The sequence below is a fragment of the Capra hircus genome, assembly GCF_001704415.2.
Source record: "Capra hircus breed San Clemente chromosome X unlocalized genomic scaffold, ASM170441v1, whole genome shotgun sequence".
Classification (NCBI taxonomy): domain Eukaryota; kingdom Metazoa; phylum Chordata; class Mammalia; order Artiodactyla; family Bovidae; genus Capra; species Capra hircus.
In genome coordinates, this window is record NW_017189516.1 from 45,177,316 (window position 1) to 45,201,758 (window position 24,443).

Here is a 24,443-nt window from a genome sequence, read left to right on the forward strand (position 1 = left end):
ATTTACCAAAGCACTTAGGATTCCTTGTTAGTACGTAATGAATGATATTCACTAATTCATACATGAATTTTGTACAAGTGTAAACTCTGAGTGGCTTGTATTTGGGAACTTTTCACAGCAGTGTCCAAAATGGCAACTATTAGGTGTCAGACTCTTTCCTTCATGGGCAAGAAATGCTTCTGTTTTTGTTGCTTCAAACTGCCAAATTTCTTTTAACAGATGTTAAGGTTTCAGTAGGCATGCTCAGTTTCCAGAGTAAGACTGATACAAAAAATTTAAGGAAGGAATTTTCAAGTGTTGAAATATTTCAAAGTCTGAATAAAGGGAAGAGTCAAGAGAGTATCATGAAAAAATGAGTAACATGAACCTACTCCATAATGACTAATATTTCAAGATGCTCAAGAACACTGTCATGGCAACATAGGAATATATTTTTAAAATAACAGAAAGTGAGGATATTAAGGCACACAAATAAACCTGTCACTGCAATGACAATGTATTGGTGAAGTGGGGCAGGAAGATGAAAAGGGGAAATTTTCAGGTAAACACTCCAGTATTTAAAAACAAATGGTGCGTTTGGATAGCTGATGTGATAATTTGAATTACAGCATGTGGTATTCTAAAAAGGAGTGCTACCGAGTTGCCCCTGTGCTAGAAGGTGATTGGTTAAGCTTGTTCCAGTACTATTTATGATAATACAATATCCTTGCCTGCATTTATGGGACAGGGTGATTTTCAAATACAGTGACTATAGTGATCAAATTGTTACTGAGCAAGAGCTTAAACCCACTCCTAACTGCCTGGAAACTCTGTTAATTAGTCAGGACCAGCGAAAGGTAGTGTGGAAGGGGACAGCCCAAGTGAAGGGTTTAATTAACCACTGAGCAAAGAGTTGACATTTGCATCTCAATGCTGTCCCTGGTGATAAGCTGACCAAATGGAGATGAAGCCCATTGACAGATTATATTTTACCAATTCTAAGATGAACACCCTCCCCCATGTTTTAACATCTTTAAAATCAGGATGTGTCTTAAATTGATATCATTTTAAAATTAATGACTATGTTAATTGACAGAGAGGTTAGCTAATGGCCACCTTTCTAAAAGTCACTGTGATCCAATTCAAACCAGCTAACCATCAAAGATTATGAATTTTCTTTCATGATTGTATAACAACCACTAGTATCCTAGAATAGGAGTTCCCAGTCTCTAGGATCTAATGCCTGATGAGCTGAGGTGGAGCTGATGTAATAATAATAGAGATAAAGTACACAGTAAGTGTAATGCACTTGAATTATCTGAAATACTCTCCGCCCAGCTGGTGAAAAAGCTGTCTTCCACAAAGTCAGTCCTCCACAGAATCAGTCTCTGGTACCAAAAATGTTGGGGACTGCTGGCCTAGACCACAAAAAGACCAGGGAAGTAGACTGTCCTGGTCATCTACATTATTTCTGATGTTAAAACAGACCTCCAAATATGTTCTTTATCTGAGTGAGGAATTTTTGCAGATTCTGCACATAAGAACCTTACCACTGGAACTTCTAACTTTGTTACAAAGAACACTACTGTGTATGATGCAGGGAAATCTACGCAGATACAGAAAATATTCAACAGATCTTGAACTCCTGGTGGAAAGGATACTTGCCACTGGTAAGTAACTAGAGGAAACCTTATAGAAACTTTTTGATGAATTTTACTGACCATGTTGAGGTACGACAGAAAACAACAAAATTCTGTAAAGCAATTATCATTCATTTAAAAAATAAAAAATTATATAGCAAAAACAAAACCCCCCAAAACAAAAAACTGTTCAATAGAGACCATGTGATGAAGGAAAAAACAGAGCTCTTAGGGTTCTGCACTGCCCAACGAGGCAGTCACTAATCACATGTGACTATTTCAATTTAAATAACTCAAAATTAAAATTCTATTCCTTAGTAATTCTATTCCTTAGTAATACTAGCCACATTCAAGTTATCAACAGCCATATGTGGCTAGAGGTTACCACATTTGACAGCATAGATACAGAACATTTCTCTCACTGAAAAAAATTATATTGGTCAGTGCTACTCTAGACTACCATTTGAAGCTGGGTTATATCTCAGCTGCTCCACTTAGCACCTGTGAGTTTGGACAAATTAATGAGCCTCACTAATATTTGGTTTTCTTCTTGGTGGATTGAGTATGTAATTGTTATCCTAACTCCCTGGGACACTGTGAGGATCAGAGTACCATAAAAAGGTTAGCTGCTAGTAAGTTGCATATTTTTATGTGATTTGTACTTTATGAAGGTGACTTTAATCTTTTTGCATTTTTAATATGAATTAGATGATTTTTTACTGCTTAAAAATCCCAAGTTTTATGGCCCCTTCCCATCCTTTTTTTTTATGGTAAAAAAAAAGAAGAAGGAGAAAGCACACCTCCAGATATATTTAGCAAACAAATGCCTACAGTAGCCACATGAGTAAAAGAAATGAATGAAGGGGGCTGAGGTGGGGTGGAAGCAAACTGGAGAACTCAAGTTCTGTCCCAACTGCTTTAGCTGCTACTGGGCTCCAGTCAATTGTTGTCATTCAGGAATGTTGACTTAGTATAGTCAGACACTGACTTTTGAAAGAAGCCCAGAAATTTGGCTTTTTATGTGAAATCTCCAGTTTAAAAAATATTAGCAACTAATTAAAAATGGTAAACATTCTTCAGACAAATTTAAACGCATTTAGAGGTCATATGTGCCCACAGCTGTGCTACGAGACCTCTGGTTTCACATAGCAGCTACACTTCCTTCTCCATCCATGATTCAAAGCCTCAGGACACTCTTACAAACAAATGCATGAAATTTACTCCTCACTGTACCTCATGGTGAAACAGAAATGAAATTCACAGTGTTATTTATTTTATACAGATTACTATCCCCAGTATTAAAGTTATTTCTAGGTTACTAAAACATAACACTTAAGGAACTTCACTGGCAGTACAGTGGTCAAGACTCTGAGCTTACAATGCAAAGGGTGCAAGTTTGATCCCTGGTCAAGTAACTAAGATCCCTATATGCTGAGGGGCAAAAAACAAAGAAACAAACAAAAAAACCCAAAACTATATATAACTTTAAAAACAGACATGGGCTTTAAATGCTTTAAGATTATAAATGACCCAAATTTAGAAAATAATTTATGTCCTCTTGAACCAAATGCTTAGAAAAGAAAAAAAGGAAAATGATACAGAAAATTACACTTTTTACTATAATCAAAGAGAATATTTTTCTTTTTACATTGCTACTCCAGTGGAAAATTACTGGAAATCTGGGGAAGAACTATAATGCTTTATATAAAAGCCATAGGTCTCTACTGATGAATGAATGAGTTGAGATATTTAAAAAAATTCATAATTTGGAAAGCTTACTGTTATAAAGCAAAATAAATCTTTTAATAATTCTCCCAGTAATTTAAATGCTGAGTACTCAAAAGCCCATTAAATTTAAAAGGTTTCTGTACTGTATATGGGAGCATACACAATTTTTTATTCCAAGTGTATTTAACTGTATTTTATTTTTATCATATACCCACCCCAAGGAACCAGCAGTTGCAGCCTTTTTATTCAGTTGATAATTCAAATATTGTTTCTAATACAAATATATGGTTTATCATGCTTATTTATCACCAACTTGGTACACTTCATAATCGCATTACAACCCCACTGTGTACTGAATACCACTTACAGTTCAAAGTACTCAAGATAAGCACTGTTACTTTCAAGAGAAGATTGGCAGTAATTAAAGGTCTTACTTAGTAGTTGTTGGTAACCACGTTTTTAAGGAGGTTTTTTTTTTTAAAAAGAAAGTATTATAGATATATTTAATTTGGTAATTCTATTGTATTAATGAGATCTATTCTGGACACATATTTTGGGGTTAAAACAAAGATGTGCCAAACTGTTATCAGTGCAGTGAAACAGAATGACATGGAAGTATTTTGTAATTCATCAATGAGAACCATTGAAACATCTGTGGACTACATAGCATAAAACTAAATCATACCCGAACACTAACAATAATAATAATAAAAAGAACAATAGTACTTTGCACTTATAGACCTCCTTCCAGAGGAATTTCTGAATGCTTTTAAACACGTTATTTTTTTCTTCTTTGAACAAATAAGACAACTAAATCAAAGAGTAATAATGGTTTGCCCATGCCACAAAGTGAGTCAGTGGCAAACCAGGAACAGATTTTCTAACTTGTTCATTCTCTTGCAATTATATTGTGCAATGATTACCCTGTTAGAGTGTATCCTGCACGTTACACGCAAGGTATAGGTTCTTTCCACATTTCATGTGGGCCTACTACTCCCCCCATTCCGCCCCAGCCTATTAATAATAGGAGTGTTTACAACTGACACTGCCATCAAGATGTATGCCTTCCTGCTGCATCAATGAAGGTCCTGTGGGGAGACAAGAACACAGGAGACTACAAGCCTCTAAGTCGCCTCCATCTCCCCACCTACACATAGCTGTCCAGAGATGGCCTCCAGGCATATTAAGATATCATAAAGACTGGTAAAAATCAAAGAACAAATTTTGAGCACTGGTAGCAATTCAAAGATGGCAAGGTCATTAAAGAGCTAGAACTGTGAGCCACTGAAAAATCCACAAGCAAAATGGCCAGCTGCTATATCTATATACAGGTTCTGGAGGGCAAGCAGTGGGTCTGGGCAGTGACGGTCCTCATGTGATGTCAATCCTTGGACTTCCTGATTCATTTTGCTGATTGAGTAGGGTGTTCATTTGATTCACGGTTTGAACAAAGAAATATCTAGTCTGGAATTTATGCCATTTCCTAATGTGCATGGAATCACAGCTAAACTCTATTAGGAATTATCAGGAAGTAGGTAAATTTGAGTGGAAAATCAAGACCATGGAGTGAGGAGAGGGCATGGGCTAAATGTCTGATGAATGTATAGATGTAACTGTATGGAAAAAGTTTTATCATACAGTTGCAGAGTACGATGGCAAAGAGAAGAGAGAAGGGAGTCAGAAAAGTACTCTATAAACATTACTGTACTCTATAAAAAACAATGTATTATGCTTCTACACTAAAGTATTCTAAAAAACAGTCTCATACTATTTATTAGGTACCTATCAGAGGCAAGTTGCCACCAGTCACACAATAATGTCTCTAGCGTGGTTCCCGTTCTCAGAGTTATAATCTCAAGGGGCAGTGCTTAAGAGCTGCAGGAGTTATAGGACAAAATGATCACTTCTAGCTGGGAGGCCTTAAAGGATGAACAGAATATCAACAGGTAGAGTCGGGATTGAGGTGAGTCATGCAGGTAGGGGAAAAACCTCACAAGCAGAGGGATGTAGCCACGGTGGTGTCAAGGCCTGTTCAGGGAGGGGTCTAACCTGCAGGTGTCATGCAGTTGCTATCTTAATGCTTTTAGGCATAAGGGGGATGGTCTGAAACTAACAGTATGAGATAAGGCTGATCAGAGACTCTTTTCTAGCTCCAAGACCCCAACATTGGGAAATGGGGCTAACCAAGCTATTTGTCCTGCCCAGAGACCCAAGGTAAGGCCAAATATGACTGTGGTGCCCAGACATGCCCTTCTAATACCTTCAGGACTACCACCTGGTCCCAGACCCTTTGGGTGACTGGCAGCAATGTGAAACTGCAAAGGGCTGATCTACGAGGACTCAGCCAGCTAAGCCCAAAGGTAAGGCAAAGGTGACAGCAGGTGGGAAAGGTCCCAGAAATCCCAACTATGGAGATGCCCAAATGCCAGGGTTAGGATACTTCTTAGTCACCCATCTAATTTCTTTGAGGACTTTCCACCCTCCACAGTGGCCCTTTCCTACTTTCATGATATAAGTTAATGTTGAAAGTAACTGGTGCGTCTACCACCAATTTTGCTGGAAAGCATTTATTTTATCTTCTTTCATTACCAAAAAACAATTTCTTCCAGCTTACTTTTCCCTAGCCCTTTTTCCTCCTTCAGTTTATTCTCAAATGCTATATAGGTGATAGAACATCATAAATGACTCCCTTATCTAGGAAATAATTCATGTGCTTGATTTAATTTTCCTTTCTACCATCTATTTAAATTGTTATCTAGATGCCACCCAATCTCTCTTTCTATATCAAAGTCAAACTTGATACCTATTTGACAAGAAGCAGTATTAAAGTCTGAAGGGTTTAACTAACTCTGAGAGTCTCAATACTACAGATGTGCATCAGAGTCTCTGTGGGGCTTTTTAAAATACATAGTCACTGGGGCCCCATCTCAAACCTACTGAACCAGATGTTTGGTGGTGGCATCTGGACACCTGTCATTTTAAAAGGTATAAAAGATACATTTCAGTTGTTAAGAAGTAGCATGCTAAAGTATATGATTAAGGAACTTGGTTTGGCCACATTTCTACACACAAGTACAACTATTTTTTTACCCTCCCTAGAAAACAGACAACAGTTATTACTGATAAGGGAAATATGTGAACAACATGGAAATGACTTGTGGATTATTCGTGTTTCAACCCCTCCCATTAGTACTGATAGTGAGAAGTATATGACAGTTATCACAATTGATTTTAAGCTCCTTGAGAGTAGAAACATGTCTTTTTCATATTGCAATCATCTAACAATTAAGAATGGACCATTTAAAACACATCTGGTATTGTGCCAGAGGCTGGGGATACAAATACAAAAAACCATGGTCACTGAGAGGCTTCAGAAATCAATTCAGATGGAATGAATAATAGTAATAATAAGTACTATCACAGTGGTTTGGATAAAGTGTTATTCTCAGAAATAATAAAACCAAGTGAAATTCATTGCATGTTTACTACGTGCCTAGCCCTATTCTATGTATTTTAGATATTACTCTGTTTCTGTATCATCCCATTTAACATGAACCTTACAAGACAGGCACTATTTTCCTCCAGGCTGTACAAAGGATACACACAGGGTAGGTTACATGACCCAAAGTTACTTATCTAGGAAGAAGTAGAAAGTAAAAACTTGAACTGGACATTCTCGCTTCAGAAAGTAGACTTTTAATACTATTTTTCAGGAGCCTAGGTCAGTGCCCTTGGTGCTCAAAAAACTATTGATGTATGGCAAAACCAATACAATATTGTAAAGCAATTAGTCTCCAATTAAAATAGATAAATTTATATTAAAAAATAATAAAAAACAGTAAATTAAAAAAAAAAACTCTAGCAGAAGGAAGGAACAAACAACAAATATTTACAGAGTGCTCCCACAGTGTGCCTGAAATCCTTCTCCCTAAGGCTCCTGAACACTACAGGCTAAAACCTATGATTGTTTGTATGATTCTTTAAAAGCTTAGGCAAAAGACAAATATTATCTTTTCCTCCACTTCAGTAATGGGATCAGAAGTTAGGTTTCCATAGCTAACCCTTAAACAGATCCCTTCACGTCTCTGCTCTTCTAGTTCCAATGAGCTTACATCATTTGGGAGCCAAACTAAAAATGACATTTTCAGGACATTGCTTTCAAGAATTTCCCACATGTCCTAGCATGTTACAGTGACACTGCTGCAATGAGGAAGAAATCTTCTTAGAATTAGGTGAGAGAGGGGACAAATCTAAAGATGCTATTTCAGGTTGAAAGAAGGAAAAAAAAAGTTTCTTGATTCAGGGCTAAGGGTTGCTGCCAACAGCTTGTTTTGTTTTCAAAGATCAGCACACAAAAGTTTCACAGAGCTGGAAGGAAAAGATTTGGATGCTAAGTTAGATGGGGGTTGGGGGGGCATGATTCCCATCATTCCTTTGGGAGCAGTAGAAAATAACAAAACCTCTATAAAAGAGATGAGCAAGTCTGCTGTGAAAGGAATGACCCCTCACATATAGGGAAAGCAATTTGCATCTACAGATCTCATTGGTATAAACGACCCCCTTCAAAGAGTGAAAACCTCAATGGAAAGCCACTATATACCCATGAAAGGCTTTGCCGGCTATTTGTTGAGCTGTATACAGACTAAAACAGGAGTGGTTAACCTGGCGCACCATGCACTATAGAGATATTTTTTTTAAGTAGGCTTAGTCAGCTAATCTTGTTGAGATTTCTCTCATACTACTGATTTCTTATTCTCAAAATAAATTAAGAGGCTTCATTCAAAATTCCCTGTGGTCTACCAGCTTGAGTTTGTTGGGTGTCTTTGATTGTCTCTTGTCTTTAGATTCCCTGCCTTGTCTCTTTAGATTCTGCTGTGCCCTTTGGTATTTCCCGTCAGTCCATGTCTGGAATAGCTAATTACATGGTAGCATAATTCCCGCCTGTACAGCAAGGAATAGCAGAACCTTGCTAATTCACACCAATAACTGAAAGACTCCTGTGTAAGTTACTGAATTATGCAAATGAGCAATAAGTGAAGAAAGATGATTCAAAATTGTATTTCATTCATTTATTTTGACAAGTGTAGTTTAGTCTTAATTATTTCGAAAATTTCTTTGTAGCATACTAATAAATTTACTGTGGCACACTTGTTAAAAGTGATAAAGTCTTTACTAAGAGAGACCACTGTGTGCTCTTCTGGATAATTTCCTGAAGACAGGCTTAGTTCAGACCCTCTCTTTTATCTTGGATTTCACTGACTTTTCAGCATCTATTTTTTGGTAAGATAATATATAACATACCAACAAAACAGGAATAATTTTAGGAAAAAACATTTACTACATAAAACAGGTCCTATGTATATCTAAACTTTCATAGTGATGATAGTTAAAAAGTTAATCATGCTTCAAGAAAGAACACTTTTACATTCTCTGGTCATAATGCCAAAGGATTTTATTTTTATCTTTTACATAAAACTAATTCCAAAAAAAATACCCTAATTCCATCTGTCATTCATCTTTTTTAATTCCTATTTCTGATTTCTGTTTTGTTTTGTCTTGCCATACTTCTTTCTTTTAAAGTCAACGATGTCTGTTTTAAGGTAAGTGAATATATCACAGTATATAATGTTTTCATGTCAAAATACTTACATTATTATATCTAAGCTAAATTATTTAAGAGAGGAAAACACTTTGATACACTTCTGACAGATGAATCTTGCAGGATGGAGTCAACTTCTTTCAAAACAGCACCACTGGCTACAGTGGGGAGTGAAGAGCAAACAGCTTTCCAGCTTCCAGTCTTGGGTTTTAAGCTCCACATAGAACAGCCTCTTAATAAGTTCTTTTTGACTATACCTCCGATTCAAATGTGTTTTAAAAATCATGCATTTGTCAACTGAGGTTCTTTAATTTATAAAAAGCTAGATCAGCAATAGAGTACTTAAAGAACAGAGGGAAAGACAAAACTTAAGTCCCAAACTACATGCCAGCATCTGGCCTATTGAAATCTCATCTGCTCTTTAAGACCCAATTCAGGTTCCATCTCCACTGGGAATCCTTCCTGGAGCTGAATGTGGGACAGCCTGTAGCACTTCACGCCAGCCCCTCTATTTGCCTTCGCCTTCAGGTCAAAGTTTCCCTACCTTGAGTAGGGCAGCGTGACAGTGCAAAGAAGGCTGGACTCTCACACCCTGCAGCTTTGCTACCTCAGGAGAGTCATTGCATCTCTTTCAGGTTATTTTTTCATCTGAAAAATGTTACTTTATCTAATAGGTAATGTAGAAGAGAATGGATGTTAATGTTCTCCATAAAATATAAAGTCCTTAAAAAAGTAGGCACTTAAGAGGGTGAATGCTTGAATAAGAAAATGATCAGAAGTATTATAACCTCTAAAACAGGAGCAAGGTCTAAAACAAGAGCAAGGTCTTGGTCGTACCTGGGCCCTTTACATATCACACAAGGCAGAGACTCGACAAACACTCATGGAATGAATTTTGGCGGGATGGAGTGTGAAGCAAGGAGAAACAGAAAAACCAGACTTACAAACCTGCTCTGGTGATCTTACTTGTGGAGTTGGCTTTTATAATAATTTCTTAAAACAAGAAAAGTATGTCAGTATCTAAATTGGCCTGTAAACCTATCTTTTTGTGAGCATAGCTGATTTAAGCCTTAAAGCTCTAAAGGATGGTACTAAGGCAAATAGGTTTCCCAGGGCACTTACACGGGGGAGAGTGCAAAAAATGTTAACTTATTTGAACTCAATGACAGACTACTAATTCTGTCTAGTTACTGTCCTGCTGGCCACAAGGTAAGAGAATGCCGATGGGCCTGAATAAATTCATGACAACTATAAAAAGAATTACTCTAAGACTGTGTCAAACTGATGATGGGTCTTCTTTGTATACCAGAGTCTGTATTTATTATATGGACATGACAGTGCAGCATAACATAATAAATGGAGGCTGACTAATCACATGCAGAACAATACCACATCTGGGCCTGGGGCTACTGAGTAACTGAAGATATCACAGGGACACAAGCAAACTTTAAAAGTTACAGTTGAAGCCCTTAGACAGTTATGGAAAACTTAAAGAACTACAGACAATAATGAAAACAAAGTCAGTTTTTGTGAAGAGCAAGGCAAATCAAAACCAAACCCACAAAAAACCCCAGTTGATTTAAACATTAAGTCAGGTTAAAAATTAAATCTGTACTGTAGTCAGAAAGGTGAGGGCCAAGCAAAAACACTTCACTTTTAACCATCAGAGGCTATTCTGATATGGCACATGCAATTGGTAAAAAGAAAAACAAACAAAAAAAAAATTAAAGAGATGCACGAAAGGCAAGTGCTGTCTCTCATAAACATAAAAGGAACAGAAACACTTCTGAGAAGAAATGCTATCACCACAGAGATAAGGCAAATAAGAAATGATGGAGACATTAAATTCTGGGCCAAGTAAATGAGCAAGATTCCCAAGAGGAAAAGAATATGCAATTTAAAAATAATCCCAAACTACTAGAGAAAAATACCAGAGTCAGAATGAACCTGTTTAAATCTCAAATATCTCTGAGAGCATGAAACAATTCTGGATGACTTTAAATCCTCTAATTTGCTTGAAGCAAATGGGACTGGTGTTTGCATATATTTTATTGACTTTTTTTGTTTAAAGTCACATTTATTACAAATTTTAGTTGGTATTAAAAAGTCATAAAGTCAATAGCTGATAAAACCACAACGCGTGCTTCTTTAGAAAGATTTAAGAACAATAAAAACAACAAAGGGAATGCCATATGCTTTTAAGACTACAGACCTTTTAATATTCAAAACTGCATTTTTAAAAGAAGTAGTGTTATACATTTTAAATGGTTGATTCAATACATTTCTAGCAAAAAGCACTAATTTTGAGAGGAAGAAAATTTAGTTTAACTATATCTAACCCAAGTACTTTATTTAGTCACGTTATAACAGATTACTATAGATGTTATACAAATATCGATAATTTACTATTCCTAAAACTTAGAGTACATTCTATCTTGATAGTTAAAGGATCTACTCTCTTCTCTGCCATGAGTATTATAAGCCTTTTTCTCCTAATTAATCTGCAATTAGTTCAACCAACCTCCAATTAGTCTTCTACAACATTACCCTACTTAGACAATAAAGCAGTCTCCACACTGGGTTTTAAACCTGGGCTAAAATAGATTCCTACAGACCAAAAATGGTTCTGAGATTTCTCTTTGTAGTATAATTTAGATGTCATATCTAATTTGCTGTCATGACTATTGTTTCACTGTGCAATTTGTATGTCGCTTTGAATGGTAAAGACATCAGAGCTTTATTGAATTAAACCTTCTGTCTTTATTTAGGGTCTGATGTTACATGTTTATGCGTGTATGTTTATGTCTCAAAAGCTCCTTTTGACATCAAGTAATAGTAGAAAAGGATTATGCTTTTTTGATACCTTTGCTCCCAACTTGGTAAATATAAACACAAATGGGGGGAGGTGGTGGTGGTGGCAGCCTTCTTTAAACAAAAGAAACAATTTTAAATAAACAATAATAATATTATTCTTATTATTATTTTAAAGATTGAGATAGCTAAATGAGCCATTCACACTACAGAATCATAGAGGACCTGGCTGTTTTATAACCTTAATGCCTTGATTGTCGATTCTATTAACCAACGGTTTCCTAAGAATTGCCTTTTTTATTGATAGTTTTTGTGATGCCACCTCAAATATAAGATATTATTCTTATCACAATTCCATAAACACAAAGAAATGCAAATGCTCCCTGGCTTTAATTCATAAGGAACATGGGCCATCTTACCTAGATTGCAATACTCAGTTTAGTATTGGTCTGTTTCTAACTGTCCTTCTCCTGGCCTTTGAGTTCAAGTTCTAACCTAAAGTCAGGACTAAGACTCACCATGGAAAGTCTCCCAGAAGACCACTGGAATAGCCTTTTAAGTAATTTTTAGTGCATGAAATTTCATAAAGTTTTTACTAGATAATTACACTTCCTGATTTTGTAATTAGTGGAAGTACATGCAATTACATAATAATTATGATAGTAATTACGTAATTAAGATGTATAATTATGTAGTAAAAAACATCATGGAAATAAAACCATCTACTGTGTAAGCACAATACATTTTAAAAGTAAATTCACTAGCTCAACTGTTTAAAAATACTTTTCTTCAAAATAAAGTGATTAGCTCACATTATCGTCTAACTGCTTGAAAATGGTTTAATATTTTTTCCTCATTGGTGATAGAAGTATATATATTTAAAGTACATGAAAAAAATCTTAGGTTTTTCCCACTTTCAAACACTTGAAAAATGACAGCATGTTTTGCAAATGAAGACCATCAACCATAGCACCATCACCTAGATAATGCCCTTGCTTATATGCTGCTATACTTGTCAAAAGGGACAAAGAAATTGCCCACTGAAAGGACATACTAGGAAAAGATTTTATAAAACTCAGAACACATTTGTAATCACATCATGCTTGTGAGCTCATTTCTACATAAAAGTGCAAAACTTGAGTGCATATTTACGGTAGGCTTAGAGAAAAGGCATGCTATCAGAATCCAGAAGTTTGTTGTCCAAATACACAGCAACTTGGTTGTATACAACTTTCACTATCTTAAAGAGGATGACATAAAATATATAAAGACATCTCCACTACTGGCAAAGCAACTATGGTGACAATTTCCTGGAAAATGTAGTTTTTCTTCTGTCACACTGTAAAGTTGTCTTTAGATAAACAACAAAACAAAAACAAAACTGGCAGTATTCAGAGAGAAAAGCAAAGCAGTATGAAGGGGCTCCAGTCTGCCACAGGAAAACATCAACTTTGTCATTCTTGTATTGAGCATAACAATAGAACAGGAGGATTCATGTCAATGTATGGCAAAACCAATACAGTATTGTAAAGTAAAAAAAAAAAAAAAAAAAAAAAAGAACAGGAAAGTCAGCAACAGTAAGGAAAATTCCAAAGTAAATTTTGTAGTACCAAAATTAAGAAATACAATCTTGGTTTCACTTGAAAAAATTCTAGTTCAATACCTTGAAATCTTTACCAGCATGCTGAATCAAGGTTGTCATGAGGCCCAGAATGTGGTGACTGGGGGAGACTGTACTCTGGGCATATACAAAGTGGCCCTTGTATTAAGTGGCTATAGAGCTACATTCCAGTTTTCTCTTTTATAAGCCACTCATCTTGAGAAGCTGAAAGCCATTTTGAAACTAAGATTTGAAAAATCTTTATTTACTTCTCTCTTGTTCCATTTAGCTAACAAGAAAAAAAAGTGGAAGAAATCATGATTTCCTGCTTTTCCCCACTCTCCTAGGTCTGCTAAGGCTACTACAATTTTAAGCTTAATTACAGAATACACTTTGGAAGACTGTCATACTAATTCCACCTCAAACCTGTCATTTTAAAGTTTTGCCAAAAGGATGCTCCCAATCAATGGATGAATAGAATGGAAGTAGGCTTTAGTTACTAAGAGGGGAGAATGTCTTAAACCAGTGCTTCTCAACATTTAATACACCCAGGAATAACCTGGGAATCTTGTTAAAATGTAGATATTGGTGCAGGAGGTTTGGGGAGAACCTGATATTTTGCATTTCTAACAAATTCCCATGTGATGCCTATGCTACAGCTATACTGATCACACTGAGTAACAAGGTGTTAGAACTGACGTGGAAAATAATGTAGGGAGAAAAAAGCTGACCTGGGTTCATCGGTATGTTATTTTTTCCCTCAACTGCTAAATTATTGGAATCATTATTTCAAGTTGAATAAAACATTTCTTTGTAAAATTTCCACTCATAACTTGCTTCTTGTTAAAAAAGCAGTACATGTCCATCTTATATAAAGGAGAAAATAAAAATTATCCTTAATCCACCCACAGATAACAGCTGTAAACAATTCTAGTGTTTCTTACCAATTTTTCCACTGTGTATATAAACTACACATTAGAATCATAATAGTTACTTACTTTTGGACTTTAACCTTATATTATTAGTATTTCTCTAAGTCATTAAACATTGAAACTATGTAATGTCTAACAACAATGAGGTCCCCCTCCCCAAAGCTCAGGGTTATATGAGCCATTTTTTCTATCATCAAAATTCTTTGTTTCTACAATCACTCCCTAATCATAAATTGTTCTAAAATACCATGTTAGTGTCTCCCCTGATAAAAAATTCACTTAAACTAATGAAAGGAATGGGGTGACAAGAAAAAGGACCTCCCCGCTCCCAAAACCTCAGATCTTTTTTATGTTTGCGGCAGAAAACAGCATGTGGGATCCAAGTTCCCACCAGGGATGGAACCCATGTCCCCCGCAGTGGAAGTGTGGAGTCCTAACCACTGGACCACCAGGGAAGTCTCATCAGATCATATTTCATTCATAAGAAAATGAAACAAAGGAAAATGCACTTTAAGCTGCCCATTTCAAAACCGTTTTCTGTAATGAAAATTGTTTTCCATAATTATGAAAAATATAATTTTATGAGCAAATTAGTGCTTAAATGAAATTCTACCTTTACTTTTCCATGTATTTGGTAGGTATGAATTGTTTTGTGTGCGCTCTGGTATTATTAAAAACACAGAAAAGGTCCATTTCTAAAATTCAGTGGAATAGCCCATGGGCTTAAAAAAGTGACATTAGAACTGAATCAGACAGGGTGTCTGACACAGCCATGTGAGGCTTTAACAAAGTAAATTCTAAGAGTGCCAACTGGCTTAGAGAGGACTCCAGCGGCTCTTTGCTACTTGTATTTCAGACTTCTAGCAATAATATAACTCTTTTGCTTTCTCTTTAGCAGTTAGGAATAGTAGAAATCCTTAACATCAAAAAGGGAGCTGTCTTAAGACCCTCAGAAAACTCCAAATTCCTATATGCACTAAACCATATAATTTTTTCCATACAATTCTTATTTTCTGGCAAAAAACCCACACAAAACCCCAAAGCACATTTTTAGACTCCTTAGCTTTTTAGTATTAGTTGTTATCTCTCTTTGGGGTCCCTACTTTCCACAATGTAATAAATTCATTACCACTTCATGAGTGTAACTATTTGGCTGATGGTGAGCAGAGAACAGGACTCTGTGGCAGTGTGGATGAGGGGCAGTCACCCAGGCTCACTCATTAGTTAAGTGACTTGACATTCTTTTGAATCAATTCAAATTTGGCATCAGCAAATTGAGAGCTAGGACATCACTCAACTTCAGTTTCACTTGCAAAGAGCTGAAATGACAGATATTAAATCCAAAAATGTCAAGGAACTTTTGTGACATTAATTTATGGCACACATGAATCATGTGAGCAATAGATGTATTATTATATGGTTTTAGAACTTTCCAACACATTGCCATCCATTCATGGACAGAATTGCTTCCTAGGACTTGTTACTCCACAGTTCTCAAAGTGCTTATGTGGCCATATTTTGAGCTAAGAATTCCTTCAACAAATATTTAGTTAGCTGGCTCCCCCATGGGCAAAGCACAGATCAACAGGGTACGACCCTTTGCCTCCATGAACTCAGTAGAAGAGAAAAAAACAATCCAGGACAAATCCTATGAGAAGGGCACTCACAGGGTGCTATGGGAACGCAAAAGAAGGAAGCTTATATACTACATTCAAATTCTTCATCAATATAATGGGGCACGATCCACTGTTACCTCGTGGGGCTGCTGTGCAGACCCATGCTGGACATCTGAAAGGAAGACAGGAAACTATACAAAGTACCTTACATAGGGTTAGCGTAATTCTGGTGACACTAACAAAAACAACAAATACCTACAGACTTGACCATCACGTATAAAGGAAAGACAAAAGAAGAGCAATGGTAACAAGAAAGGGACAGCTTAAGAAAAAAACAGCAAAGCAAGGAAGTGAGAAAAAAGCTTGAGAGGGGAAGTCATTGGGAATTTCACCATACTGAAAGAAGCAAGGAGCACAGCCTCTGAAAGGGACTGTCCAGTAGGCTGTGGCCCTCAGGCTGCCCATGGTCCTCTGCAAGAAACAGGGGTGACCTGAACAATAGTCTTTCTAGACCTAAAGAGACTTCACTGAGAAATCAGTCTGCCTAACAGATGCTTTTCAAAAGTCCACAGGTAAAGCACCATCCTTTTGCTAACATTTATGCTGTAGCTTCAATTCCTTTCTTCACCACAGTCCTAAATCCTGGTGTCCCTATTCTGGCAGAGACAAATGCAACATGTAAAAATTTCACCAAGAAGACCATGTGTTATGGGTTGAATCATACCTCTTTCACCCCTAAATTCTTATCGAAGAGGGGTTAAAGTCCTAACCCCCAGTACCTCAGACTGTGACAATATTGGAAATACAGCCTTTAAAGGGCTAATTAAGTTAAAATGGGACACAGAAAGGTACAGAGGGAGGACCATGTGAAGACAGGATGAAAATAGCCATCTACAAGGCAAAGACAGAGGCCTCAGAAGAAGCAACCCTTCTGATACCTTGATCTCAGGCTTCTAGCTTCCGGAACAGTCTGAAAATACATTTTGTTGTTTAAGCCACGCAGTCTGTGATACTGTGTTATGGCAGGTGCAGCAGAGTAACACACCATGCTACTACAAACAGCTGACACACAGAATAAGAGGAGATAAGAATCTGGTAAGACAGAACAGGAACAAAGAAAGTGGTTTTTCTGTTTTTGCTTTTAGGAAGAAGGAAAAATCAAACATTAAAGTGAAAAGGCAATTAAAGTTCAAAAGAATAAAAAAAACAAGCCACAGACCGAGGTAAAATATCTGCCAGAGACACATTTGGTAAAAGACGGTTATCCATCAGGGTCTTAAAGTTTTCTGCATACAGGTCTTTTGTTTCTTTGGGTAGATTTATTCCTAGGTATTTTATCCTAGGTATTTTAGGAGATGGTGAAACGAATAGAGAGAGTAGCCCTGAAACATATACATTATGATATGTAAAAAAGATAGCTGGTAAGAATTTGCTGTCTGACGAAAACCAGGAGCTCACACTGGGGCTCTGTGACAACCTAGAGGGGTGGGATGGGGTGGGAGGGAGGTTCAAGAGGGAGGGGACATATGTATACCTATGGCGGATTCATGTTGATGTATGGCAAAACCAACACAATATTGTAAAGTTAAAAAAAAATAAAATCTGAGAAAAAAAAGAAAAAAGAAAAGAAATTTTAAAAAACGATGTGATTTTTTAAAAAAAGGTTATCCAAAATATATAAAGAACTCTTAGATAAGAAAAACAAACAACTCAATTAAAAACTGGGCCAAAGAAATCTCACCAAAGAAGACATGAATGGCAAATAAGCATATGAAAAGATGCTCCAAATCATATGCCATTAGGAAAAGGGTGGTTAAAACAACAAGATGCCACAACACACCTATTAGAATGGCCAAAATATGAACACTGACAACACCAAATGCTAAGGAGGATGTGGAGCAACAGGAACACCCGTTCACTGCTCAGTGGAAAATAACATGGTACAGCCACTTTGGAATTCAGTTTGTCAGTTTTTTACAAAATTAAATATCATATGATCTAGCAATTTGTTCTCTGGTATTTACCCAAAGGAGCTGAAAATTTATGTCTACACAAAAACCTGCACATGGATTATGTTTACACGAGTTTTATGCATAATTGCTGAAAACTGGAAGCTACCAAGATGTCCCTCAGTAAGCTAATTGATAAATAAACTGTGATACATCCAGACAACAGAATACATATCTTTTTACACATTTTATTTTGTCTTGTATAGATGATTAACAAACAATGTTGTGACAGTTTCAGGTGAACAGTGAAGGGACTCAGTCATACATATACATGTATCCATTCTCCTCCAAAGCCCCCTCCCCTCCAGGCTGCCACATAACATTGAGCAGAGTTCTCTGTGCTGCACTGTAGGTCCTTGCAGGTTATTTATTTTAAATACAGCAGTGCATACACGTCAATGTCAATCCCAAACTACCTAATTATCCCTTACCCCCATCCTTCCCCCCAGCAACCACTTATTTGCTTTCGAAAAGATAAGAGAATATTTTTAGTGCTAAAAATGAAATGAGCTACCAAGTCATGAAAAGACAGAGGACACTTAAAATGCATCTTAGTAAGTGAAAGAAGCCAATGTGAAAAAGCCACATCCTATATGATTCCAATCACATGACATTTTGGAAAAGGCAAAATTACGGAGACAGTAAAAAAAGAAAAAGACAAAAAACAAAAAAAACGAGCTGCTGCCAAGGGGTATGGGGGAGAGAGGTGACTAGGAGAAGCACAGAGGATTTTTAGGGCAGTGTCTGATACTATTAGGTTGATGCAAACATAATTGTGGTTTTGGACCTTGACTTGTAAATGTGTGTTAGTTGTGCCATCGTGTCAGACTCTTTGCAACTCCATGGAATCTAGCCTGCCAGGCTCCTCTGTCCATGGAATTCTCCAGGCAAGAATACTGGAGTGGGTTGTCATTCCTTCTCCAGGGGATCTTCCCAACCCAGGGACCGAACCCAGGTCTCTTGCATTGCAGGAATTCTTTACTGTCTGAGCCACCAGGGAAGCCCACTTAAATCATTATAACTAGACTCAAATACATCTTTATTAATAAAAATAAGAACCATTACAATCAATACATTTTTGCTAATGAGAAATGTTTGTTTATTCCTGTAGTGTAAGTCTCCATGCTTCAGGATTTGACGAACTCTTGGAAAGCATTTCCTGCCTCCTGCTGGCCGTGGAAGCATTTTCCCTGCAAAAGTTGTCGAGACGCTTGAAAAAGTGGTAGTTGGCTGGCGAGGGGTCAGATAAATATGGCAGATGAGGCAAATGTGTTCAACTTCTGAAGCAGCTGTGCATCGTACAGTCGGGCATTGTTGTAGAGAACTGGGCCCTTTCTGTGGAGTAATACCAGTTGCAGGTGTTCCAGTTTTTGGTGCATCTCACTGATTTGCTGAACCTACTTCTCAGATATAATGGTTTCACCAGGATTCAGAAAGCTGTAGTGGATCGGACGGGCAGCAAACCACCAAACAGTGACCATGACCTTTTTCTGGTGCAAGTTTGGCTTTGGAAAGTGCTTTGGAGCTTCTTCTTGGTCCAACCACTGAGCTGGCTGTCACCAGCTGTCGTACACAATCCACTTTTTATCGCACATCACAATTTAATCAAGAAATGACTTGTTGTGTAGAATAAGAGAAGATGACACTTCAAAACAATTAAAAAAAAATTTTGGTCAGTTCATAAGGCACCCACTTACTGAGTTTTTCACCTTTCCCATTTGCTTCAAATGCTGAATGACCATAGAATGGTTGACGTGAGTTCTCTGGCAACTTCTCGTGTAAGAGGATCAGCTTTAGATGATGGCTCTCAATTTGCTCATTGTCAACTTCCAACAGCCAGCCACTATGCTCTTCATCTTCAAGGCTCCCATCTCCTTTGCAAAACTTCTTGAACCACCAGTGCACTGTACGTTTGTTAGCAGTTCCTGGGCCAAATGTCTTGTTGATGTTGCAAGTTGTCTCTGCTGCTTTACGACCCATTTTAAACTCAAATTAAGAAAATCGCTCAAATTTACTTTTATCTAACATTATTTCCATAGTCCAAAATAAATATAAATAGCAAGTAATAAGTCATTGGGATTCCCTGGTGACTAAGACAGTGAAGAGTCTACCTGCAATGTGGGAGACCAGGGTTCAATCCCTGGGTCGAGAAGATCCCCTGGAGAAGGAAATGGCAACCTACTCCAGTATTCTTGCCTGGAAAATCCCATGGATGGAGGAGCCTGGCAGGCTACAGTCCATAGGGTCACAAAGAGTCAGACACAATTGAGCGACTCAAAAAAAGCAAGAAATGTACATTAAAATGATGTATGTAACATAACCACATTTATTAAGAGTGTATTCCAATATCAAATGGCAAATTTCAACAATGTAAAAACTGTAATTATTTTGCACCAATCTAATATAATGGTGGATGCATGTCATTATATATTTGTGTAAACTCACAGAATGACTGAGTGAGCCCTAAGGTCAAGTATGGACTGTGGGTGATAACAATGTGTCAATATAGGTTCAGCAAACTGTCCCACTCTGGTGGGTAATGTTGATAATGAGGAAGGCTGTGCATGTGTGGGGGGCAGGAGGTACGTGGGGAATCTCTGTACCTTCTTTCAGTTTTGCTGTGAACCTACAACTGTGCTAAAAAATAAAGTCTATTAAGAAAGGCAGTTAGTGGATTCCTTTCTTTGCTTCCAAAACAATTTGACCACATTAGTGGTTTATCACACTTAGCTGTAGTCGAATTTTTGTGTCTGCAAAGGGCTCTTAGCTCCTCTAGGGCAGGGAGCATTGACCATCTTTGTTTTTCTGACATTTAGGATGGTATTCAACAAATAATAGGAAATACATATGTACTGTTTTTATCGCTGCTGAATAAATGAAAAAAGACTCAGTTGAGAAAAGTCAGACTCTTTTTCTTCCTTTATTTTTAAGCAGACTTACTTTAGACAACTGGGCAAAGATTTGAATTGATTCATGTCTCCCTCAAACAGTTCACTTATCCCTACTCAGGCCAAGGCCCCCCTGGGATGAGGCAGCCAAATGGGACCATTATGTGCTGCCACCATGGAAATGGATTTTTACTTCATATATTGCCACTATGTTCCTCTAAAACTTTTGGATCTATTATGCCATCTGCGTACATTCTGGAGCAGTTACAATAATAATGTCAAGCCATTGACATTATTGTCAATGTCAAAGAAATAAGATTTTTAAAATGTTATGTATTTATAGTGAATATGCAGTAAATACTTCACCAAACTGAAAAACAGTCCCTTATCATCTTAAAGGAAAGGGAAAAATACCAAATGGGGTTAATTCACATTATGGACTAATGGCCTGTAAACCTTCATTTGAAAAGCAAAGCACAGGAAAAAGCTTTGATGAGAGCTACTTTTCACCATAAAAATAAACCTCTTTCCAATAATTTGTATGTGATTTTTTCCCCAAGTCAAATTGACGCGTTTCAAACACAGATTAAAGCCACCATCCAGTTACAACCCTCAAAATATGGGCTTTACAATGGAAATGGTAAAACTATCTTAGCGAAGGAAATGTTGCTAGGTACCAAGAGTAAAGGAGAGTCTATGGTAAATACTTTACACGCCAGTTTCAGGGCACTTGTTGACAGACAATACTTAGATTCCATTCTCAATAATATAATTGTGTGTAACTACTGTCATTTTTCACAGGACTTTCGATGTTAACATCTATTGGTGTTCTGGCCTTGGTCCAAATTGAATAAATTTATTTGCCCTCTTGATCCCACAGATTTTCAATTCTTTTTAACAGCAAATCTCCCTTGAATAGCTAATCAGAAGACAACATTTCACTCCAACTCATAAAGTGAGAAGTGAATTTTATATGTGTTACATTAATTTATACTTATGGAAGTTTCCCCTCTAACTGTTCACCTATGGACTGTAAGAATATTGTTGCTCTCCAATTGTTCCCTATGGATTACAACCTGTAGTCAAATCTCTTCTACTTAGAACCTGTCCAAATCATGTGTTCAGAATTGTTTGGGGGGACTTTCTTGAATTTTACTCCATACCTTCTGAACTAGAAATTCTGGGTGTAGGAGCCATGGATTTATATTTTTACATGTACCAGGTGACTCTTAGGTACGAGCTTATCAAATGTCATTTGTTAGGAAACCTGTGCTCTTGGACTATGGCATGACCTAGCCTCTCATTTCTATCCTACCACTTACCACTACTAAATTATCCAAAAATGTCCAGACCAAGTAAATTCTATCCAAATTCCTTCATTCCAAAGATGCAATTTAGGAATAATAAATAAGCAGAAGATCAAAGGAAAAATAGTTACACTAATTAACACTCCATAAAGAAAGCAAAAGGATCTTGAAACGTTTAATGAAGTTCTTTCTGTCAGACATCCATTTTGTACCCTTCTTTTGCTTTACTTTCTTTATCCTTCTGATATGTAAAAGAACAAGTCAGTAATTCCATACCATTTTGGCTCTGAACTCCTGAATAGTGTATTTATTAGAAGCAAATGACAAAAAAAAGTCCCAATCCTTAAACTTGTGAAACAGAACTAAATAGCGTGAGTATACAGATTCTATCAACACTTCTCCCTTTTTGCCAAGCAAGAATTTTGCAAGTGATTACTCTGTTCCATCCTATTTTTCAGGAGAGCAACATACACTCCTCCATGCTCTCTAAAAAGCAGGGGTAAGTTTCCAATGACTTTACAGATCAATTCTACAAGTCTCCAAGTCACCGGGCTTTCTGAAAACTGCTCATCATTCAGCCCTTCAGATAAGAATTTTGGAAATGTCTGGAAGAGGAATCTATCCCCTAGGAATCTAAGAACATCCAGGGACCAATTTGGATTCAGAAAGAAGTAAAAGGGGATCAAGTTCTAATATACAGGTACCCAGAAAGAGGTAACAAACTTGACAGAAATGGACAATGTACTCATCAAACAGTACTTAATTCTCTAAATGCTTAAGGCCTTTAAGGAAAGATCCTTTGAGGTAAAACAGAAACACTTATTGTTGATATGCAAATAAACATGGGCTAGATGATACCAGTCATGAAAGAAAGTTCAAAAACCTAGTTACTAATGGATTAAAGGAGTTTGTTCTCTTATATAAATTTAATTTATATATATGTAGATATACAACTTTATATAATAAATTTTCTCTTATAAATTTAATTAATTCACTGAAAATAAGCTGTGGAGATAGCCCAAGGTATTGCTGAACATCTAAAGACAAGATACTAATATTTGAAAATCTCTTATCAGTCATAAAGTACTTTATATTCAAAGACAGAATAAGTCAAGGCATTAAAAAAAAAATTCTAGCCTATCTTGCAAATGGAAGAACTGAAGTCAATTATGACTAGAACAGAAGAGTTAAGACCAAATCAAGGGCATAGTGATTCAGTTATCTGGGAAATTCAGAAGTATTTGTAGGTTTCTATATATCCTTGAGGTTGCCTCTAGCCCTGGCACTGACCAACAAAATGTTGCTGATGTTCAATGGCAAACAACATAAACACTTTATAGGTAACTAATACGAAAAATGTGTAAACTCACCTTTTAAAATATTTTACAGGTAATAGAAAAGTTGTCAATGTGATTTTCAGGTAGGAGAAAAAAAACCCATGCACTTGTCATGACATTTTCAAATATTTTAAGTTATGTAACAAAGCTTTTCTCAGGCCTATTAAGCCCCACAGTGCCTGCAAGTCTTGTGTAAGACATAGGCAGCACCTGATAATCAGGGCTGAGGCATCTATATGTTCTCTTAGGATGGAGTCAATAAAAGAACTCCACCCCAGTCCTGTGTCTCAAAATGAACCTAGGCTTTTAGTGAACAGCAGAGACATACTCCAGGTCTATTTTTTCTGGTAATATCTAGTTTTTGTAGGTCCAACGATCACGTTGCCTATGCTTACTTCATTACAATTACTAAACTCTATAGAAAATAGCATTTTTAAAATATAGCATTTAAAGAGTCCTTTCTGTACTGTTCCTCCCTCAAAGCCCAGCTTTAATAGAGAACAATGTGAGAAAGGCTGAGGGGGCCAAAGCTGGGGATTCCTATGCCACCACCCCTCATGCAGGGGATGCCTGTGCTCACAACAGCTCCCATGGCCTGCTTCTCAGACAGTGGTGCGATGCTGCATGAACAGCCTGACACAGTAGGTCTGGCTTTTATGATGCAAATTTCCACTTTAAACTCAAAGGTAATTACAGTATTTTAACGTACCTTTCTCATGATCGGTAATAAGTTTCTCCAGTGCACACTCCACATCAAAAATGTACCGGTAAAAGCACAGCTGGGTGTACAGGGACTTGTCAGAATACTGCAATATAACAGAAAAATAAATGAATTTTGGGGAGGGGGGAGCTTTGGAGATCACTCAGCAAGTGTATCCCCTAATTTAACTTCCATATCAAGCAGTTTTTTTTTTTAAAGAAAGGGGGTGAATAAGAAGGAGAGAATCATATTAATGATTTGTCCCCCTCATATGGCATACATACCTTTCATAATTCA

At 36.9% G+C, this 24,443-nt stretch overlaps 1 protein-coding gene across 1 annotated transcript in view; it reads right to left on the reverse strand.

The window, feature by feature from the left end:
• The window catches only part of POLA1 (DNA polymerase alpha 1, catalytic subunit), a 283,316-nt gene that overhangs the window by 42,313 nt on the left and 216,560 nt on the right, over positions 1–24,443 (reverse strand). The window contains exon 36 of the mRNA XM_013976637.2: positions 24,156–24,252. Within this exon, the coding sequence (XP_013832091.2) occupies positions 24,156–24,252 (97 nt within the window). The remainder of the gene's footprint in view (positions 1–24,155; positions 24,253–24,443) is intronic.